Genomic DNA, 18773 nt, shown 5'->3' on the forward strand with positions numbered 1-18773 from the left:
CTGTGGTATCTTCACCAGATGTTGCCATGACTGCTCTGCAGCTCCAGCATGCCCTGTGCTGTCCACAAGAGGGGGTCATCAGCAGCCTGGGACTCAGCAAGGGCCTGGCCACCCACAGGGGCCTCGACTGTCTCAGCCTCAGTCAGCTACTTGGGCGAGTGTGCAGTGCTCTCACCAGCCTGTGAACACTACTGTAAGCCTGACCGGATTCCCACCGAGGTGACTGTATCTGCACTGGTGGAAGGTGCGGGAGTGTCATGGGACGCTGCGTTCTCCAAGGACTTCTCTTCCTCTGAGGTGCAGGAGATGTCCTGGGCCGCCTGCTTACTCAGAGCGTTGACCTGCAAGATACAATGAGAAGGGCAAACGGTCAGTCTTCATGTTGAGCATGTAACAATTGTGATAGCATTGTGTCAAACAGCATGATTTTCACACTGATCATTGTGTATATCAAATGGATGCATATTGCCCAGGAGGCCGAGCTCAAAGGCACTGAATGCACAGTCCACGTGTCAGTAGGTTCAAGGGCCTCCTCCTCAGCCTGTGTCATCATCCGCATATCTGGCACTCCAACAGTCAGACTCGCCTCACAAGCATTGTGGGCTCTTTGCCCAAAGGAGCAAGGAGGCAGAGATTAAGGATGGAAAGGCAACAACCTGAAACATGGAACAAGAGGAGTGTTGGGTCCAAAGGTGGCGAAGGCTCGGTGTGCACTACTGAGTGAACCACTCATGCAGGTGCCATTTTGTGAGCTGCAGTCAAGGGTGAGTTCGGTCATATTTTCATCCATTTATGTCACGTCATTCATCCCTGCCCAACCTTCCTGTCTTTGGCATGGCAGTGGCACTCATGTGCCACTGTGTGGGGCCATGATACAGAGTGCCACTTACTTTTGCAGTGCGAAACAGATCGTTCATCCTCTTCCAGCATTGAACCCTTTCACGCCGGATGACCCCATGGCTATTTACTTCCTCTGCCACCTCCAGCCAGGCTGCCTTGGTCAGGCGGGAGGGCCTCTTCTTACCATCGCAGGGGAAAAGGGCCTCGTGCCTTGCCCGCACAGCCTCAAGGAGAGTCAGCATGAAGGCATCGCTGAAACGTGGGGGCACCCTAGAGGGCCCCTCTGCCACAGTGTAACTGCTCTAACTTCTGGCTGCAAGGCTTTCTTTGCACATGTTTGAACACCAATACAGGACCAGTGATGAAATCTGTGCTGGTGTCCTGGGTTTTCATCGATGAAAGATCGACACATGTTCATGTAGATTTTGCTTCTGCAGCAGTTGATCATAATTATTGATCTAATATTTCTGGTTTGCAATGCAGCTAGAACAAACATATTTCCCGGTTCTTTAAGAAGTACTTTTAATTCTAGTTAAATGTCTTTTCACATAACAGCAGCAAAATTAATTACAGATTCCAAATGCACATTAGTCTGTGGCTTTTCATATTCAGGTAATTAAAAGCCCATAGTATGGAGATATTCTTAAATTATGCTTTTATTTCTTATAGTATAGTTGCCTTTTATGATACCAGAACGGGAGACTGAATTGTATGTGCAAAATTAAGATTATTCACCCAGGTGCAGCAAGTCTACAAGGAGGAATGTCACACTTGAGTGGAAGAGGAGGATCTCAACTGCACAGGACACTGACAAAATAAAGTATGTGGCAGCAAAGCAGAAAGTGCTGGAGAAACTCAGTAGGTCTGGCAGCATTTGTGGTGAGAGATGCTGTCAAACCTGCTGAGTTTCTCCAGCACTTTCTGCTTTGCTGCCAGATTACCAGCATCTGCGCTCTTCAATAGTGAGCTCAGTATTTATTTGGCAGCTGTCAGGAAGCAGGGGCTGGGGTGCTTTAAATAGGGCCCCAGCACCTGCTGCACAGCTGAGCCATCATCACAGCGCCAGATGTCGCACCTCCTGTCACATAACAAGGGGGGGGGGGGGGTGCGGGGAGGGCGTGTCACCGCGATGCTAATGAGCCCCAATGCGAAATATCGTGGGGGCTCAGCGGCAGCCGCTGCACATGGGCAGACCACCGACTTCAAAGCATGCCGCCGCAAGTTGCAGCGCGCTAGTAAAATCCAGCCGAACATGTCCAGGGAATTATAGGCCATTCAGCTTAACATCAGTGGTAGAAAACGTGGAATCCCTGCTAAAGGTGAAAATAGAAAAAATAAAATCTAGAAACCAAAAATATAATGAGTAGCCAAAGGATTTCAAAAGGAAAAATCTTTCTTGACTAATGTAATTGAATTTTTTGAAGAGGCAACAGCGAGTAAATGAGGGTAATGCAGTGACGCAATATATCGAGATTTCTAAATGGCCTTCGAGAAGGCACCACATATTAGACTACTGAACAGTGTTAGAGCATGTGGAGGCAGGAGACAGTGGCAGAATGAATTGCTTTCAAAGAGTAGCAAAGACTAGGTTTTGAGAACTGTGTCCAGTTCTGGTCATGGAGACATTTAACCATTAGAAGAAGCTCAAAGTAGAACGAAAATCAGAGTTATACAGTACCTTTACAACCTCAGAACACCCCAAAATGCTTTCCAGCCAATGAAGTAGTTTTGAAGTATAGTCACTAGTGCAATGTAGACAACGTGGTAGCCAATTTGCACACAGCTAAGTCTCACAATGTGATAATGACCAGATAATCCATTTCAGTAATGTTGGTTGAGGGATAAATACTAGGCAGGACAGGGGCATGAACTCCCCTGGTCTTCTTCAAATAGTGTCATGGGATCTTTTATGACCACTTGAGCAGGAAGATGGGGTCTGGGTTTAACGTCTCATCCGAAAGATGCCACTGCCAACAGAGCAACGCCCCCTCAGTACTGCATTGGAGCGTCAGCCTAGATTTTGTGCTCAAGTCTCTGAAGCGGAACTTAACTTTCTGGCTCCAAGGCAAGTGTACCAACCCTGAGCAACAACTACCAGCAACAAAACAAAGCCATAATGCTGATCCCTAATGTAAAGAGATCTGAGTTATGAGCAAAGGCTGGAGAAGCATGAACTTTTCAGCCTGGAATAATGTGTAAGAAGTGATCTTATAGAAATATTAATGATATGGAAAAAGTAATTCCAGAAAATTGATTAGGACAAAGGGACACAAGTTCAAGTTTCATATTGGTGATACATTGCTTTGCAATGCCATGTTGCTATCATTTCAGTTTTCTTCACATCAAATTTCTTTCAATGGTCTGGCAGTAATTTCTGTAAGCATACTTTGTCTCTTCCGACCTGAAATCTGCATTTTCTCACCTTCTGCTCCTACTGAATCCCCATAACCAGAGAACTAACAATTATCCTAATTGCTGTACTGCTACTAGCGACCAATTCCAATAAAACTACATTTAAGTAAAATGTTATACAAAGATGAAGCTGAAAACAATTACTCAGAGGGGGTGACAATGTGGAATTCGCTACTACATGGACTGATTGAGGTAAATAGCATAGATGCATTTAAGAAGCTAAATAAGGGAGGGAGAAAGGAATAGAAGGATATGTTGATAAGGAGATGGAAGTAAGGTGGGAGGAGGCTGGTATGGAGCATAAACACTGGCATTGATCTGTTCAGCAGAATGGCCTGTTGCTGTAAAATTCAACATAATTCCTGACTCTGAATTCAATAGCCGAGAACTATTTGAGATTCTCATTGCATTAACACCAACCTAGCACACTTCACGAACCAATTAAGCCAGCTTTCCTAATAAGATAGGTCATCAACTTCCTTCTAAGTAATGTAAATGCAGTCACTTGTTTGGAACAAACATAGTTAGTAAACAGCATAAATTCTATAATCTGTAATGCATTTAAAAATGTTGGTCCCTGATAACTGATGCAAATCTACTCAACTTAAAACAGTGTATATACTTCTACCAAATCAAATATAACTAGACTGACAATAAATTCAGCGGTTAATCTCTGGTGCATTAAAGACTTGATAATACAGACTTCGAGCAACAACCTGAAGTAAGCACTTTACTCCATCCCGTAGGGTGTCTCCAGCCACAGCTGCATAGAAGGCTTTTTTTTTGTTCTTCGAAAGCCACTGCTGGTATTTATCCATGTTCATGTTAATTTCACTTACTGTTTGCTTTCGTGGGCCCTACCAGAAAACAGTAATGCAATAGTTATATGGACAAGTTTAACTGTATTACTTTGTGCACTGCTTAAACTCATTTTAAATATCCGATTGCTAAACTTTACTTCTACTTCCATACAGGATATTCTGGACTTTCCTATTAATGTTGACAACATGTAAACTCTTCTCAGGAGAAGCTCCAACTTACCAGTTTGCTTTTCTTTTTTCTCTTCTCCCAACACCCTCCCCCCACCCCTCCCCAGTATCTTGGCTGAAAATAAGCCAATTCAGCCCATCACAGCATGATTTTAAATGACAGATTTCAATGCCATGAGGTCAGCATGTGACTTTCAGAAAAGTCAGTTTATTGATCGCCTTCGGGAGTAAAAGTTTAGCTAATTTTTCAACTTGCCAATCCAGAAATGCTGATAATAGAATCCAACTGAGATCTGGCAATTTACCACAAACCAGTGATCAAATCTATGATAGAATTCCTTTGTCTCATTGTTGTTACCTGCAAAGGCTAACAAGGTTCAACTGAATAAGCTTCTTGCTCCGGTAATAAATGCTTCAAGATTTAAGCATGTGATAATCTGGTTGGAAGCGTAATGCTCCAATGCTGTACCATTGAAGCCAATGTACTATTCCCAGAAAATTACTTTACCCATACAAAAAACTCCTTTACTGGAAAGTCATGTGTTTTCTGGTCTGGCATTAAAAAAACCATGCAGTGACAGAATTAAAATCATATGTATAAACTTAAAATATGCTTTGAATAGAATTTCTAAACAGATGTATAAGTTTTAGTTTTCATATAAAATTAACTCAATAAATGTTACCCACAATAAGAAGTTCAACTTCCACAAAAGAAAAAAGATCATAGTCTGATGAGGCAGTGAAAATAGACCAAGATCTTTGTCCACATGCAGTTAACTTCATTAGGTGTTCTCTCAACTCTGCTAGATACAAGACTTCAGAACACCTGGCAACTGTACTGAGACTCAGATACTCAGAGAATGAACAGCCCAAGTAGTGGCATGTGAGGAAGGAAATGAGGTGTAAGCTGGGTCACAATAATGTATGTGGAGCTTGAACTTTAATACATACAAGATCATACCTATAGTACGTGATCACATATTCTTAATATCTCATTCAACCACATGCAGACAGGATACTAAAATTAGTACAGATGGCAGAATCTTCTGCTGCCTTTGTCCTAGTTTTCTGAAACTCCTCAAGTATCTTCATCTTTATAAACCTTCTCAAAACTCTCAAAATGAAACTTTGTCAATCCTCAATCCTCTCTTCCTGATTAGACATCCACTTAATTACTCCCATCTGTGAAGCACCTTGAATGTGCTATGTGCAAGTTGTTGTTACTGTTCCTTTAAATTTCACATTTTCAGTTAGTCATATAACTCTCCCCAAAGTGCTAATATGCTGACCTTGCTATCATTACATCCTTGGTTCTGTTGTCTGCTGAAACACTAGAGAGGAAATTAAGATTCCAGCAAATCCTCAAACATTCCAGTGCTTTCTGTGCATACATCAATGCATAAATTTAAGTATATCTTATGTAATACCCATCTTTGCCCCATCTTCGGAAATAGCCTGAACTGTCACCCATTGCAGGGTCCATTTATGTGGCTACATTCAAGCCCTGCTGAGGGAGTCCACCATTTAATTCTGCACTCGTCAAATGTCAACTGACTTTTTTATGTTCTCCAACACACATCTGAAGGTTGTTTGGACAAGCATCTGTGTTTGAAATAATTTAGGGTCAGCCATAACATTTGATCAAAGGGAGGGACTTCACTTCTGTCCAAGCTTCTCTGATGGAGACATATCATCCTGACACAGAAGCACTGATGACCAGTGCCAGTATAAGGCGAGCTGTAACCACAGTCCCAAGAGATTTGTATGGTGAGATGATGCAATTATTTCATTAGTATGTCGAGGTTGAATAAATGCTGAAGATTATTAGTTTGCAAAAGGAAATATATCCAGTTCCCCCCCCACAAAAAAAACATACTTGCTGCCACTATAATCTATGACCATTTAGCATTGTGCTGATTTTTGAAGTGATCAAAACAAAATTGCTTCATAGAAATCTGATATAGTACTTACCATAAATACTTGACTACAGATGCAGAGACTAAAATTCTTGGTGAAAGAAAGTGTTAAATCCAACAAGGCTGGCCTGGACATAGGTGATCCTGTCAATACGATACACTGTGGCCTATGGGGAGAAAGGAAATGGTAAACTATTTTTGGGGGAAAAAATCATGAAATCATACACTGAATTACTTAATGTTTGAGTACATTCACTGCTTTACATTATCTACATTATTTTCTCCTCAATTATAATATTTTGAAGTAGCTTAGCTTTTACTTTAAAAAGTATAACATTTTCATTTGATTTTTCAGTGCTTCTCAGGGGAGACGTGTTTGAAGAACAAGTCTGAAGTAGCAAAAATTAAAATGGTGAGATCACTGGGTCAGAAATCAGGTGGAAGCATACTTTCAATGCTTCAGTTTTCTTGAGAGTTAATTTAAATGTTTTTACTTTACTCTCATTATCTATATATATCAGATCTTAATTTACTAAGAAATGCAGACCCCTTTAGTGTTTCCATCCCTTGCTATTTAATTTTAACTTTATCCCCTTGATCTGATTACTTAATTGAATGCTGATTTTAATTATAATGGTAAATTATTGAAATGGCAAAAGCTCTAGAGCAACACAAGGTGGGGGGGGGGGGGGGTGCTTTGGAGAAGAGCAGCACAAAACGACAGGCCCAAGAGGGGAGTAGCACTAAGTGGACTGAATCTGAATGAGACTACAAAAAAAAAAATCCTGACATGACGCCAAAGGACAGTCACGTTGGGTGAGTATACTGGTAAGCTTTAAATTAATCAACTACAAAAGTAATATGAGATCAATTAATTAGTATAAAATCTAAAGCCATTTCAAGAATTTACCATATAATTAAAATCAGCATTCAATTAAGTAATCAGATCAAGGAGATAAAGTTAAAATTAAATAGCAAGGGATGGAAACACTAAAGGGTTCTGCATTTTTTAGTAAATTAAAATGAGTTATATAGTTAATAAGAGTTAAGTAAAAACATTTAAATTAACTCTCTTTAAAGCAAACTGACGTTAGCACAAGTAACTGATTGGTGAGTAGCTGGTGAATGTTTATATATTTAAGTCTCAAGTTTATTTCTGTTAAGTCAGTTAGTAGTCCAATACATAGATGCATGGCAGGGCATCTCAGACCCGTGGAGTGCACATCCTGTTCTATGTGGGAACTCCAGGATGCTTCTCAAGCGTCCCGGACAATCACATGTGCAGGAACTGTTGGCAACTGCAACAGCTTGAGCTCCAGGTTTCGGAACTTAAACAACAGTTGGCATCACTGCGGTGCATCAGAGAGGCTGAATGTTTCATCGACAGCACTTTTCTGGATGTGGTCACCCCAGTGCTAAATAGTTGCAGGCAGAGAGGGAATGGACCACCACCAAGCAGTCGAATACGACCAGACAAGTAGTGCAGGTTTCCAGAGTGCATCGTGCTCTCTAACCGGTATTCAATTCTGAATATTGGTGACAGTAATGGTTCCTCTGGGGACTGCAGCCAGAGCCAAGTCCACAGCAGGCTCAGCCATACAGGGGGACAGGAAAAGATTAAGAAAGCAACAATGATGGGGGATTCTATAGCTCAGGGAACAGACAGGCATTTTTGTGGCCGCAGATGTGAATTCCAGATGGTATGTTGCCTCCCCGGTGCCAGGGTCAGGGACATCACTAAGCGCCCGCAAAGTAATCTGAGTGGGGAGGATAAGCAGCTAGCAGTCATGGTCCAAACTGGTACCAATGACGGAGGGAAAAAGAGGGATGAGGCAGATTTTAAGGAGCTAGGAAAGAAACTATCAAGCATGATCTCAAAGATAGCAATCTTCAAATTACTCCCAGTGCCATGGGCTACTGAGTATAGAAACAGGAAGATAAAGCAAATTGATACATCAGAGATCATGCAGGAGGGAGGGAGGGCTTTAGATTCCTGGGGCATTGGGATCAGTTCTGGGGAGGTGGGACCTGTACAGACCAAATAGGTTGTACCTGAACAGAGCTGGGACCAATTTCCTTTCACTCTGTTTGCTAGTGCCATTAGGGAGGGTTTAAACTAACTTGGCAGGGGGATGGAACCCACGAGGGGCATTAGAGGGGAAAAACAAAAAGATACACAAAGAATTGGGAGACAAACAGACAGCACCAGAGCAAGAAATAGTAAAAGTTAGGTGGGGTCAGAAGAAGAAATGCAACAATATAAAAACAAAATACTGCAAATGCTGGAAATCTGAAATAAAAACAAAAGTGCTGGAAATACTCAACAGGACAGGCAGCATCTGTGCTATTTAAGAGAAAATGCAATATGGCCTAAATTGCATTTACGGTGCATGCATGGAGTGCAGGAAATAAGGTTAGTGAGCTGTAGGCACAGGGAGCCATGTGGGAATATGATGTCACAGTTATAACAGAGACCTAGCTCAAAAAAGGACAGGACTGGGCACTAAATATTCTAGGATACAATGTGTTCAGGAAAGATAGGAAGGAAAGAAGGCAGGAGGGTGGCAGTATTGATAAGGATATTATTACAGCATTGGAGAGAGGGGATGCCCTAGAGGGGTCAAGGATAGAATCTATTTGGTTAGAGGTAAGAAACAATAGAAGTACCATTACACTACTGGATGGATTCATAGGCCACAAGTAATGGGAAAGATATAGAGGAACATATTTGCAAGGAAATTAGAAATATACATAAACTATAGAGTAGTTATAATGTAATTATTCTAATATAGACTGGGATAGCAGTAGTGTAAAGGGCAGAGATGGGAAGGAGTTTTTAAAAAGTGTGTTTAGGGAAATTTTCCACAGCAGTACGTTTCCGGTCTAACAAGGAAGTAGGCATTGCTGGATCGGGTTCTGGGGAATGAGAAGGATCAAGTGTCAGTAGGGGAACATTTAGGGGACAGTGATCATAGTATCATAAGGTTCAGGCTGGCTATGAAAAAGAACAAGGAGCAATCCAGGGTAAGAATAATTAATTGAGGGAGGGCCAATTTCAATGGGGTGAGAACAGATCTGGCCCAGGTAAATTGGAATCAAAGACTGGCAGACAAAACTGTAACTGAATAATAGGCTGCCTTTAAAAAAGGAGATAGCTCGAGTACAGTTGAGGTACATTCCCACGAGGGGGAAAAGTAGGACAAACAAGCTCCCTAGATGATGAAAGAGAGTGCAAGATGAAACAGAAAAAGGATGTGTATGACAGATGTCAGATTGATAAGCCTGTTATGTAGCACTATCAAATGCCTTTTGGAAGCTCATGTACACATCAACCTTCTGTTATCGCATCAAAAAATCCATTATGTCAATTTTGCTCTAATGTCACTTGTAGGTTATCTTTAGTGTCCAGGAACAATGAAGTCAAACAAGCTGAGTTGTCAGCTTCAAAAATTCTCCCAGACAGTAAACCAGGAAGTAAATAGAACAGATTATTTAAAAAAAAGAATAACTAACAAAGAGCAAAATAATGATAGGGATACATACATGATTTGATTAGCTGAAATATCAAACAAATTTAAAATATTTCTATTCTAAAAATCTATGGAATCATCAACATGGAATGGAGTGAATGACATTGCAGGCTTCTAAAATTAGTTTTTTCAGGGCTTTGAGGTTGTTCAGCAGTAATTAGATCTTAGTATGCCATTAAAAAAAAACAGTTACACCTCATTCAACAAGGTTCGACTTTTTCGGTGCTTTTTATAGCGAAAATAGTGCTTAAAAAGTTGAAGTTCATGTCAAATTACTGATTCTGCTGTGAGAGACCATAATTAAGTGGAACTGTTAGCCCTACAGCTAACCACGAACCCTTTGTTTCTTCAGCGAAATCCTCTTCTGAGCCAGCAACATAAAAACATTCCAGACATGTTTGGATATCTAGGGCATTACACTACAAGATGACATGCTTCTCATCGCAGGTTCTGCTGTAGACTGTTCTTGTGCCTCAAATATCATGAAGTTCTTCAGAGGCGAGGCAACATGACTAATAGAAAAGCAGTAATAATGAAAATGTCCAACAACTTGACCTATTCTTCAATGAATACAAATAGATTTTACAAGACCCCTTGTTTTTCCTAAATTGCAGGTTCACATTTTCATCAAGCTGATAGCTATACTACATTTCCATACATTTAGAAAGGTCAATATATCACCTTAAATGCTTTTATAATTTATGCAGTAGATTAGGTTTTAACAGACGATCAATACCAAACTGCTTACACCATTTCTCTGCATTCTCATTTGCTCCCTAATCAATTGTGTTCAGCACAACTTCAGTCTTTCAGATTGCAAGACTTCTTGTTTCATCTAACTGCACCTACAAACAAGAGGATCTTGCACAAATAGCTCCAGAACCACAATGAGTCACCAATCACCTCATTATGTTCTGATGGGAGACCCATTCTAAAACGGTTAGTTTGCCTGATCTGTTAAGTATTTCTAGCATTTTGGTCCTCCAGTCAGTTCTTACCCTTATTACTTACAATTTCACTCAACCAAATTTATTATGCAACTTTTTTTCCCCCAAGTGACATTTAACAATTAAAAACCACTATCTGCAAATTGTTATTTTGTTACTTGTCCAAAATCTGCGAATAATGCTTTCCAACATATCTTGAGATTATTTTATTAGATTTCTTTAACTAGGAAAGAATAGCTTATTCAAGTTAGTTGAATCATAGTTACTAATTCCTTCAAATTTGATCAAAGGCTATGACACTTCTAGTTCTCTATCAAAATTCATTAAATAAAAACAAACAAACAATCTCAAGAGTATCTAATAAGTTTATCAAAAGTACTAAAGCCAAGAAACTGATGAGGAAAATACTTCAGAGTTTTGTCCAACAAAAGCTTTAGAGTATTAACTTCTATATAAACTTTAAGCTTCCTCAACGGATGTGCCAGAAGGCACTAACCTGTAAAAGGGAAAAAATACAAAGCTTGATAGATTCAAGTCTTGAAATTCAGCAGTTCTCTCAAACTCCTGTCCAACTTTCAGCTATTTCTCTAGGAGTCTGACCAATCTCCAGCTGAAGTTACAAAGGAAATGGGAAGAAACACAACAGAATTTAAGGGCCTGATTTATAAAAGTCATTGTTTGCCTGTTCCTATCATACCTGAAATTCTTAATATGATCGTTCACCCCAGTCAGTGAAAGGGCATCTTGAAGGGCAGTGACATAAGACATGGCCTGTGCTGAAGAGCCCCAATTCACCTCTGTTAAAACAATATTTAAAAATAAGTCAGTATCAAAAATTGATGCAAAATAGTTTTCCTGATTTATACCAAAATTAGTCTTTTCACATTTGTGTCAAGATGAGTTACACCTACCAATAGTCTGGAGAGCTGTTTGCACCAGGCCTTTTTGGATCAGCTCATTTCCATATCCACTGGAGGAATCATTGGCATAAATTCCATGCAAAAACAGGAAAAATACACTGGACTGCAGCCTTTAAAAGTCTGGGGAGGAGCAGTAAAGGACCAAAGCACTTGGCTACTCAGTTCAAGTCAAGATGACAGTCTCTCCAGGACTGCAGATCAACACCGCAAGAAGAATGACCTAACCAGTGCCTTGTTGTAGAGTCCTTTTGCTGATGTTTGGGGATAGGCCTGGTCACACACAAGTCACCCTTTAACCTGATCTTCAGCCTTTCCAGACTACTTAGACATAGACAAATGGATTGTGAGAACTTCCAGCATACCTTGCATTAAATTATTAGAATCCTTTGCATTTTGTCCCAGACAGACATTGAGATATTACCTCTTCATATTTAGAAACCTGAGTTTTTTCTGGGCATCAATGATTGCACCCTTGACTCTTGGAAAGTCAGCAAACCTGCAAAACTTGGATGGCTCTATCTCTTGCCATGATGCAAAAGTTGAAGAATTTAATAGCTCTCCTGTAAAGTACAGTCACCATGCTTCAGCCTGGTTGATATCAGAGATCTCCCATGGCCGACAGAAATTATCCTATTCCATAAAAGTTGTAGCGTTGGTCACCTTTTAGCTACAGACAGTGGTAATTCAGAGCATGGCTACAAGCTTTCATGAAATAAAAGTAGCAGCACTCCTTTATTTCTTTTTTGGTGAAGCACAATCTAATACACATCGCCTCACTAAGGCCCTCAAAGAACCAGTGCTGCCTGTACATATATTGGAAGGGGATCAAATCTGGTCAGAGGCAGCTTCCTTGAAAATTGCATCACTTCTCCTCTCCATCTTCTGCTCATGCTCCACCACTATAATGGCATTAAATGGTATGACCATAAAGAACAGCATACCTTCTCCTGAGAAACCCTTACTGGGGGGTGGATTCAAAATTTTCCTGTGGTTTCAGACTCTCAAAAATAAGACCAAAGCTGGGTAGGCAAAATGCCAAAAATAATTACACTCCAAAAGGTGCTGTAATCACCACTCAAACCTTCCACAATCTTTAGATGCAGAAACTTTTCAATTTTGCCTACCTTAGCTAATCCTCACAAATCTGCACTTCAATCCCTCATTGTAATTCACCCCTAGTGCATTTTGAGCATACCGAAAAATAGGAGGCCTATTTTGCTACCCAAAGCAAATAGATACCCATATATTGCACAGAAAAAAAATTGCTGGAAGCATAGCTGAAGCTCAAGACTTGACATTTTCTCAAGTTTTAATTTTCTGTGAGTGCGAGGTAGGAGCAGTAATCTCAAGATTCTGCTAATTGACTTTTATTCGTGCTCCTTATTTTGCTTGTTTTTGGCTTATTAATCAATAGTATGGAATAATAGATTTATTTAGGAATTACTTCATTTCCCACTGCATCAACATCTTCCATTTGAAGCTTTCCAGAAAGCACCAGAGGGAGCTGGTAGAGTTCCAGTGAACTTTCTGACCTGGAGTTATTTGCATACTGGGGTAAGGCAGGCCTCGGAGCGGTCTGAAGAACCTTTTAAAAAAAAAAATGTTGGCTAAATATTCTCCTGCTTTCCTGGGGCTGTGCATGGCTGTGCTCAGAATATGACTGCATTAGCTCCTTTACTATTAAACTCTGGATGAATCTGCTGTTGGCCAATGCATGCAGAACACCAAGGCCTAATGGTGGCCCTCATGACCACTACACTCACAGGGCAAATGGTAAGCAGGCAGAGGCCATTGTCATGCTAGGACCCCAACTGCAAAGAATGAGGCACATTGATTGTCATGAACATTGATTTTAAGCTGTTACTGGAGTGAGGGGAGGACTTGATGAACGGATCAGCCGTGGCTGGAAAAGATATTTGCATTTTGACAGAGTGTTTGGAAGGACAAAGCAGCCATTCCCTGACATTCAACCACAATGGACTTTTGATCGCTAGACATTGAAGGTGGGGGAGCTCGCATTCCAGGCTGATTACTAAGATGGCCGAATACACAAATGGACATGGTCAAACCAGTTAGTCACATGACAAACCGGCTGGCCAACCTGAGTTTTTTTGAATTTGTACAAACAGTTTGAGCAGAAAGCTATTTGCTCCTGGACTGAGAAGATCTCTCTCCTGTCTGCTCCCATCTCTTTCTCAAAAGCCTCTGAATCCACTGAAGACACATGAACCCCAAGACAGAAAAATCTCCTAGTGAACAAGGTTTAAGAATACTGGGCCCCAACGAAAAGCAAGATCTACCTATAATCAAGGACTCTACTGTGAGGTCAAAGAACTGTAACAACTCTTCAGATATTGCCTCAAACCTTTCCACTTTATATTTCTTCCACTCTTTTATGTCTCAATTTGCAAGTGTGTATCGCATATACATGCTAGCGTGGGGCTCGGCGTGTATCCATAGGCGTTAACCTAATTAGAGTTTAAGTTTAATAAATTTCAACTTCACTTCTTTAAACCTAAGAAGTCTGTTTGTGCTGGTTTCTTTGCTTTATAACTAGAAAGCGGTGAACAAGGATTCACAAAGGGGGAGCTAAAAACACAGCATGTTTAAAATTAAACCCTGTTACAGTAAGACCAGGTGAAGGCAGAAAGGGAACCCTAGAACTCTTTCTCACCTGGTCATAACACCATATATCTCCCAATGTCATGTCACTGACATGAATTTGCCCATATTTTCAGCTCGGTTCATCTTAGACTTGCTGGAAAATATCAGTGAAGCCAGAAAACCTAGTCTAAATACTTTAAGAATGTTTGAAAAGGTACATTATTCATTATTTTATGCATACTCACTAAAGATAGCCAAAAGCTCCCACCTGGTTTGTTGTAAATCACATAAATATTAAGGAATATTACAATTGCAACTGTGATTACAGCTGCCCACCAGTTGATGACAAACATGACAGCACAGCACAATATAGTTCCAAGCAACGACACCCACATGTTGTAAAATCTAAATGCAGGACGCCACCCTGGTAAAACAAAATGGGATTACATCAATAATGGATACACATTCTGCTCATTTTAAACTACAAAAGAAAATCTTAAAAGTTGGCAATGCAAAGATTGTGTTCAAGATGCGAACTTATGCTGAACTGCAAAATTAATAATTCATGAAGAACACTGTAGTGTTTAAATTTTAAAATTATGCTTCATAGTAATTACTGGCATGAGGATTCGAGTTCTTGTAAATTTATATTCAGATTCAGTCCATACTTAAACTGTTGGAGAAAATCTAACCACTCTCGAGTCCACGGGATTAAAGCAAATAAAGGCTTTATTCAAGCATATGCAAGGTAGAAGCTTCTGGCTCACCCAAAGAGCTTCTCAGTGAAACAGTCTGCAATTACATTTATAGAATACAATAACCATTACTGACTGTTCACAATAGCCCAACACAATCCAGATCTACAACTTCATCAATACACTGGATTGTATTGCCCTACAAACTTTCTCCCATATCTCCTCCCTAAACCCCGAAGCTGCTAGTGAAGTTGCCAGTTCCCATAGTTTACTGCATCCTGTCTTGTCTCCAGCCTTTCCCCTTATCTCTTTGTTTAGTGAGGCAAGGACAGCATGTTTACACAGACTGGAGGCAATTAAATACAAAGCTGTACAATCCCATCATAATGGTCAAGTATCCAATCATTCAACAGGCCCTTCACAACTACAGTGATTCTTCTAAACTTAATACATTCTAACACTAATTCTACTAATGTTACCCTTCTGGTCGCACTTCAATACTAACCTGGAGTTTTTGAATATGAAGCATGAAAACATGAAAAGTTGATAAGTGCATATGAGGCCAAGAAGAAGTTTGAGATAACAGGAGCAATAGTATTCAGTTCAGCTAGAAAAAAAAAGGGGGAAATTGTCAATATTTACATTTCAGATTTCATCAAAATATAAATTTCAGTAAGCTTCTTACCAAAAACATAACATCTATAGGAATGTAATCTTAAATGCCAAGCTATTTTCTTCACCATAATCCTTCTATTCATCTCAAAGTCCCACCAATAGTGACAGTTCTCTGGGCACAATGTGGCTGTGCCCAAGATGTACCATTTTCAAAACTGAATGGGTCAAGTTAATATGCAAATCAGAAGGTTTTCAAATTTTGATAAGCAGAATTAGAGATAGTCACCTCTTTACAGTACAGCTTGCAGTACTTTTAAGTAAAACAAAGTGTGTATATAAAATATTTACAGTTCTATTTTATACATAGGATTTGAGCATTCTAAATTATTTCTGTAATGAAATCTTTCACACCTCTTCTCCCATGCACTTAATTTCTTGCCTTTTCTTATTCCGTGCATATGTTCTTATGTGTACTGTGGAACCTAAAATTTTCAGTAGTGGGGTACACAAGCACAGGAACTATCTACATATGGAATGAGAAAAAGCCAATCATCCACCAAGTCTGCTCCTTCACAGGTACAATCCACCTCACCCTAAACTCTATTGAAACTATTTATCCTTTTGAGGGAAAGCTATGAAAAAATAGCCCCAAAAGGTAATCAAATAAAACTCAACATTAATCTATCCCACATTTTGACTATTAACTGTGGCTAGATTCTTTCTATAGATATTTCCTTAAAACACAGAAGCATAGCAACCATGTCCCATACTATATTTGATTACCAATCAACTTTTCAATCACATTCCCTACCAGATATTTTTCAGTTCTATAGGAGTTAACCAATACTACATTAACAGTTTTTTTGCTGGCAGCTTGTTCACTATCCAGTATTCTGCATGATGGGGAACATCTCCTCTCGGATAGAGGAACATTTCTCATCACCTCTATCCAGTCTTAACTGAAGCAAATTTTACATTGTACTCTTATCAGTATAGGTTTTTCCATTTAGATTAGCCATAGCTCACTTCTTAAAAAATATTGCACATTTCCCAGCCACTTTTCAAACAAATTCAGCTATATGAATTCATAATTCAAAACTTTGTTGCTCTCACCTGAACTTTCTCCAACAAAGCACTGCCATTTTGAAAATGCTGCACACACTGTTCAATTACTAGCTATCGACACAAGGTTGCATATGTAATGACAACAGCTCAAATCATTTGTCAATGCACATTACTAAGAGTACATAGTTTGTTCACAGAAGAGTCCAATGTGACCAAACGGTTTCAAGGAGTAGCTTGCATGAATAGTTGGCACCCACGACTGGTTTCCCTGACTTTAGGAATACATTCCCCTGGCTTTCCTATATCAGTGCTTAAAGGTTCCTGTGGTTGAGCATCTGAACTTTCAGAGCTGTCCCTAGATGGCATGTAAATAGGAATTGTTGGTGGAACAGAGGTCAGGCTGACACCTTGGTCTGTGCCCAAAGACCCCTACTAGAAAGTGCCCTCTCAGGATGTATGCTCATCTGTGTTTTGTGAGCTGTTTGCCTGACTTGCATGTAGCTGGACAGGGAAGAAAATTGACCCCAAAAAGAGTTTTATTTAAATTGTTTGAGAACACTAAGCAGAATCTTTCAGAAGCTTCAAGATAGTAACACTGCCTCGTCATTTAGTTGATCTGTCCAAGGAACCAGATTGCCAAAATTTAGCTGCTTCCACATACCCATTCAACTTTATTCCTACAAATATCTCTGCTTCAATTTTCAGTCACAGCTACCACTACAGGGTGCTCTCTTTGGCCATCCCTTAGCTCCCAGGATGTTCACAAATGTCTAACCATTATTGTAACTGAACCCAGACTATTGAGCTTATACTTCTACCCGCTTTAGACACTTGCTTTGTAAGATATCCTTAGATATCCTAAGATATCCTCCTCCGCTGAATTCTAAACTGCTCCCAATCCTCAGGTCTGTTGTTTTTTCTGGCAAATTTATATGCCTCTTCTTTGGATCCTTGGCCAGAGATTGTTCAGACAGCTGACCAGCAAGTACTTGCCAGGCACCCGGCACTTAAGAATTAATTGTCAACCTGTTTAAGAGCCAAAGGAGGATGAAATTTGTAAGTGTCTTGTTTTATAACAATCCTGGAAGGTCTTCTTGCATTCAGATAGTTTAAGTCCTCGAGGCTGGTGTTCTCCGCTTTGTGAGGGGTAAAAAAAAAAATTCAACAAGCATAGGTGGTGTCAATTTTTAAATTTTATACAAAATTGTATTCAACATTATTTTAGCTTGCAGCAATATCAATTTGAATGTTTGAATTTATTACTGTAAGATTTTTTCAATATCATGGAATGAGCGCTGCATTTGTTTTATTCTTCTCATGGGATTTGTTGAGCATACCTAATTGCCCTCGAGAAGGTGATGAGCTGCCTCCTTGAGCTGAAACACAGTTGGCCCAGGGAGATGAAAGTTTCCCTGAGCATGTGAGCAGTTTAAAGGCTAAAATGCTTTATTGAATAGAGGCATAAATGTCAACCAACTTTTCCAAACATAACTTAAAGCAACTAATTTTTTTTTTAAAACTACATCTCACTTACCAATCAGAATGAATGCAACAGCAATAAAGAAGGTCAAAATGTAGCTTCTAATTGGTTCACTATTCTTCCCATATCCTTTGCCAAAGAAATACAGCCCCTTGTAAATATTATCCTTGCAGAGAGCCTGTAGGGACAATAAATTCAGTTACTCATAATATATCAAAATAGAAAATGTTGGAAATACTCAATAGATCAGGGAGCATCGGTGGAGAGAGAAACAGAGTTAATGTTTCAGGTCAATGACCTTTCCACAGAACTCCTTTCATTATGACAATAGGTTGTTGACCTGAAATGTTAATTCTCCCTCTGCTACTAGAGGCTGCCTGACCTGCTAAATATTTCCAGCATTTGGTTTTAATTTCAGATTTCCAGCATCCATTGTATTGTGCTTTTGTACATACATATAATGTGAAGCTTATTTCCAGAAAGGAAAATCAGCTGAGCAGGAGAAAACAATAGGTTTCAGTTTTAGGAAAAGACTATTTGGCCTAATGAGATTGGCCAACTCAGCCTCCATGATTTCTCATCGTATCACTCATTCCATTCTCTCTCCAGAAATGCATCTAATTTTAATTCCATTTATACGAGTCGCTTCATTCGACATTCCTGGTAACTTATTCCACAACTTGATTACCCTTTTGCTGAAAAAGTTTCAGCTGACATCTGTTCTTACTCAGCTTTTAATTTGCTCCTTTGCTCTTCCAAC

The 18773-nt window shown here is 39.8% G+C and overlaps 1 protein-coding gene across 2 annotated transcripts in view; it reads right to left on the reverse strand.

The window, feature by feature from the left end:
* The window catches only part of slc12a1 (solute carrier family 12 member 1), a 145562-nt gene that overhangs the window by 58572 nt on the left and 68217 nt on the right, over positions 1 to 18773 (reverse strand). For both annotated transcript variants that reach the window (XM_068015329.1, XM_068015328.1), the window contains exons 12-17: positions 18068 to 18191; positions 15359 to 15460; positions 14427 to 14582; positions 11332 to 11431; positions 6213 to 6324; positions 3969 to 4109 (exon numbers count right to left, since the gene is read on the reverse strand). In XM_068015329.1, coding sequence (XP_067871430.1) covers positions 3969 to 4109; positions 6213 to 6324; positions 11332 to 11431; positions 14427 to 14582; positions 15359 to 15460; positions 18068 to 18191 — 735 coding nt within the window. The remainder of the gene's footprint in view (positions 1 to 3968; positions 4110 to 6212; positions 6325 to 11331; positions 11432 to 14426; positions 14583 to 15358; positions 15461 to 18067; positions 18192 to 18773) is intronic.

This window comes from Heterodontus francisci, chromosome 35, assembly GCF_036365525.1.
Source record: "Heterodontus francisci isolate sHetFra1 chromosome 35, sHetFra1.hap1, whole genome shotgun sequence".
Classification (NCBI taxonomy): domain Eukaryota; kingdom Metazoa; phylum Chordata; class Chondrichthyes; order Heterodontiformes; family Heterodontidae; genus Heterodontus; species Heterodontus francisci.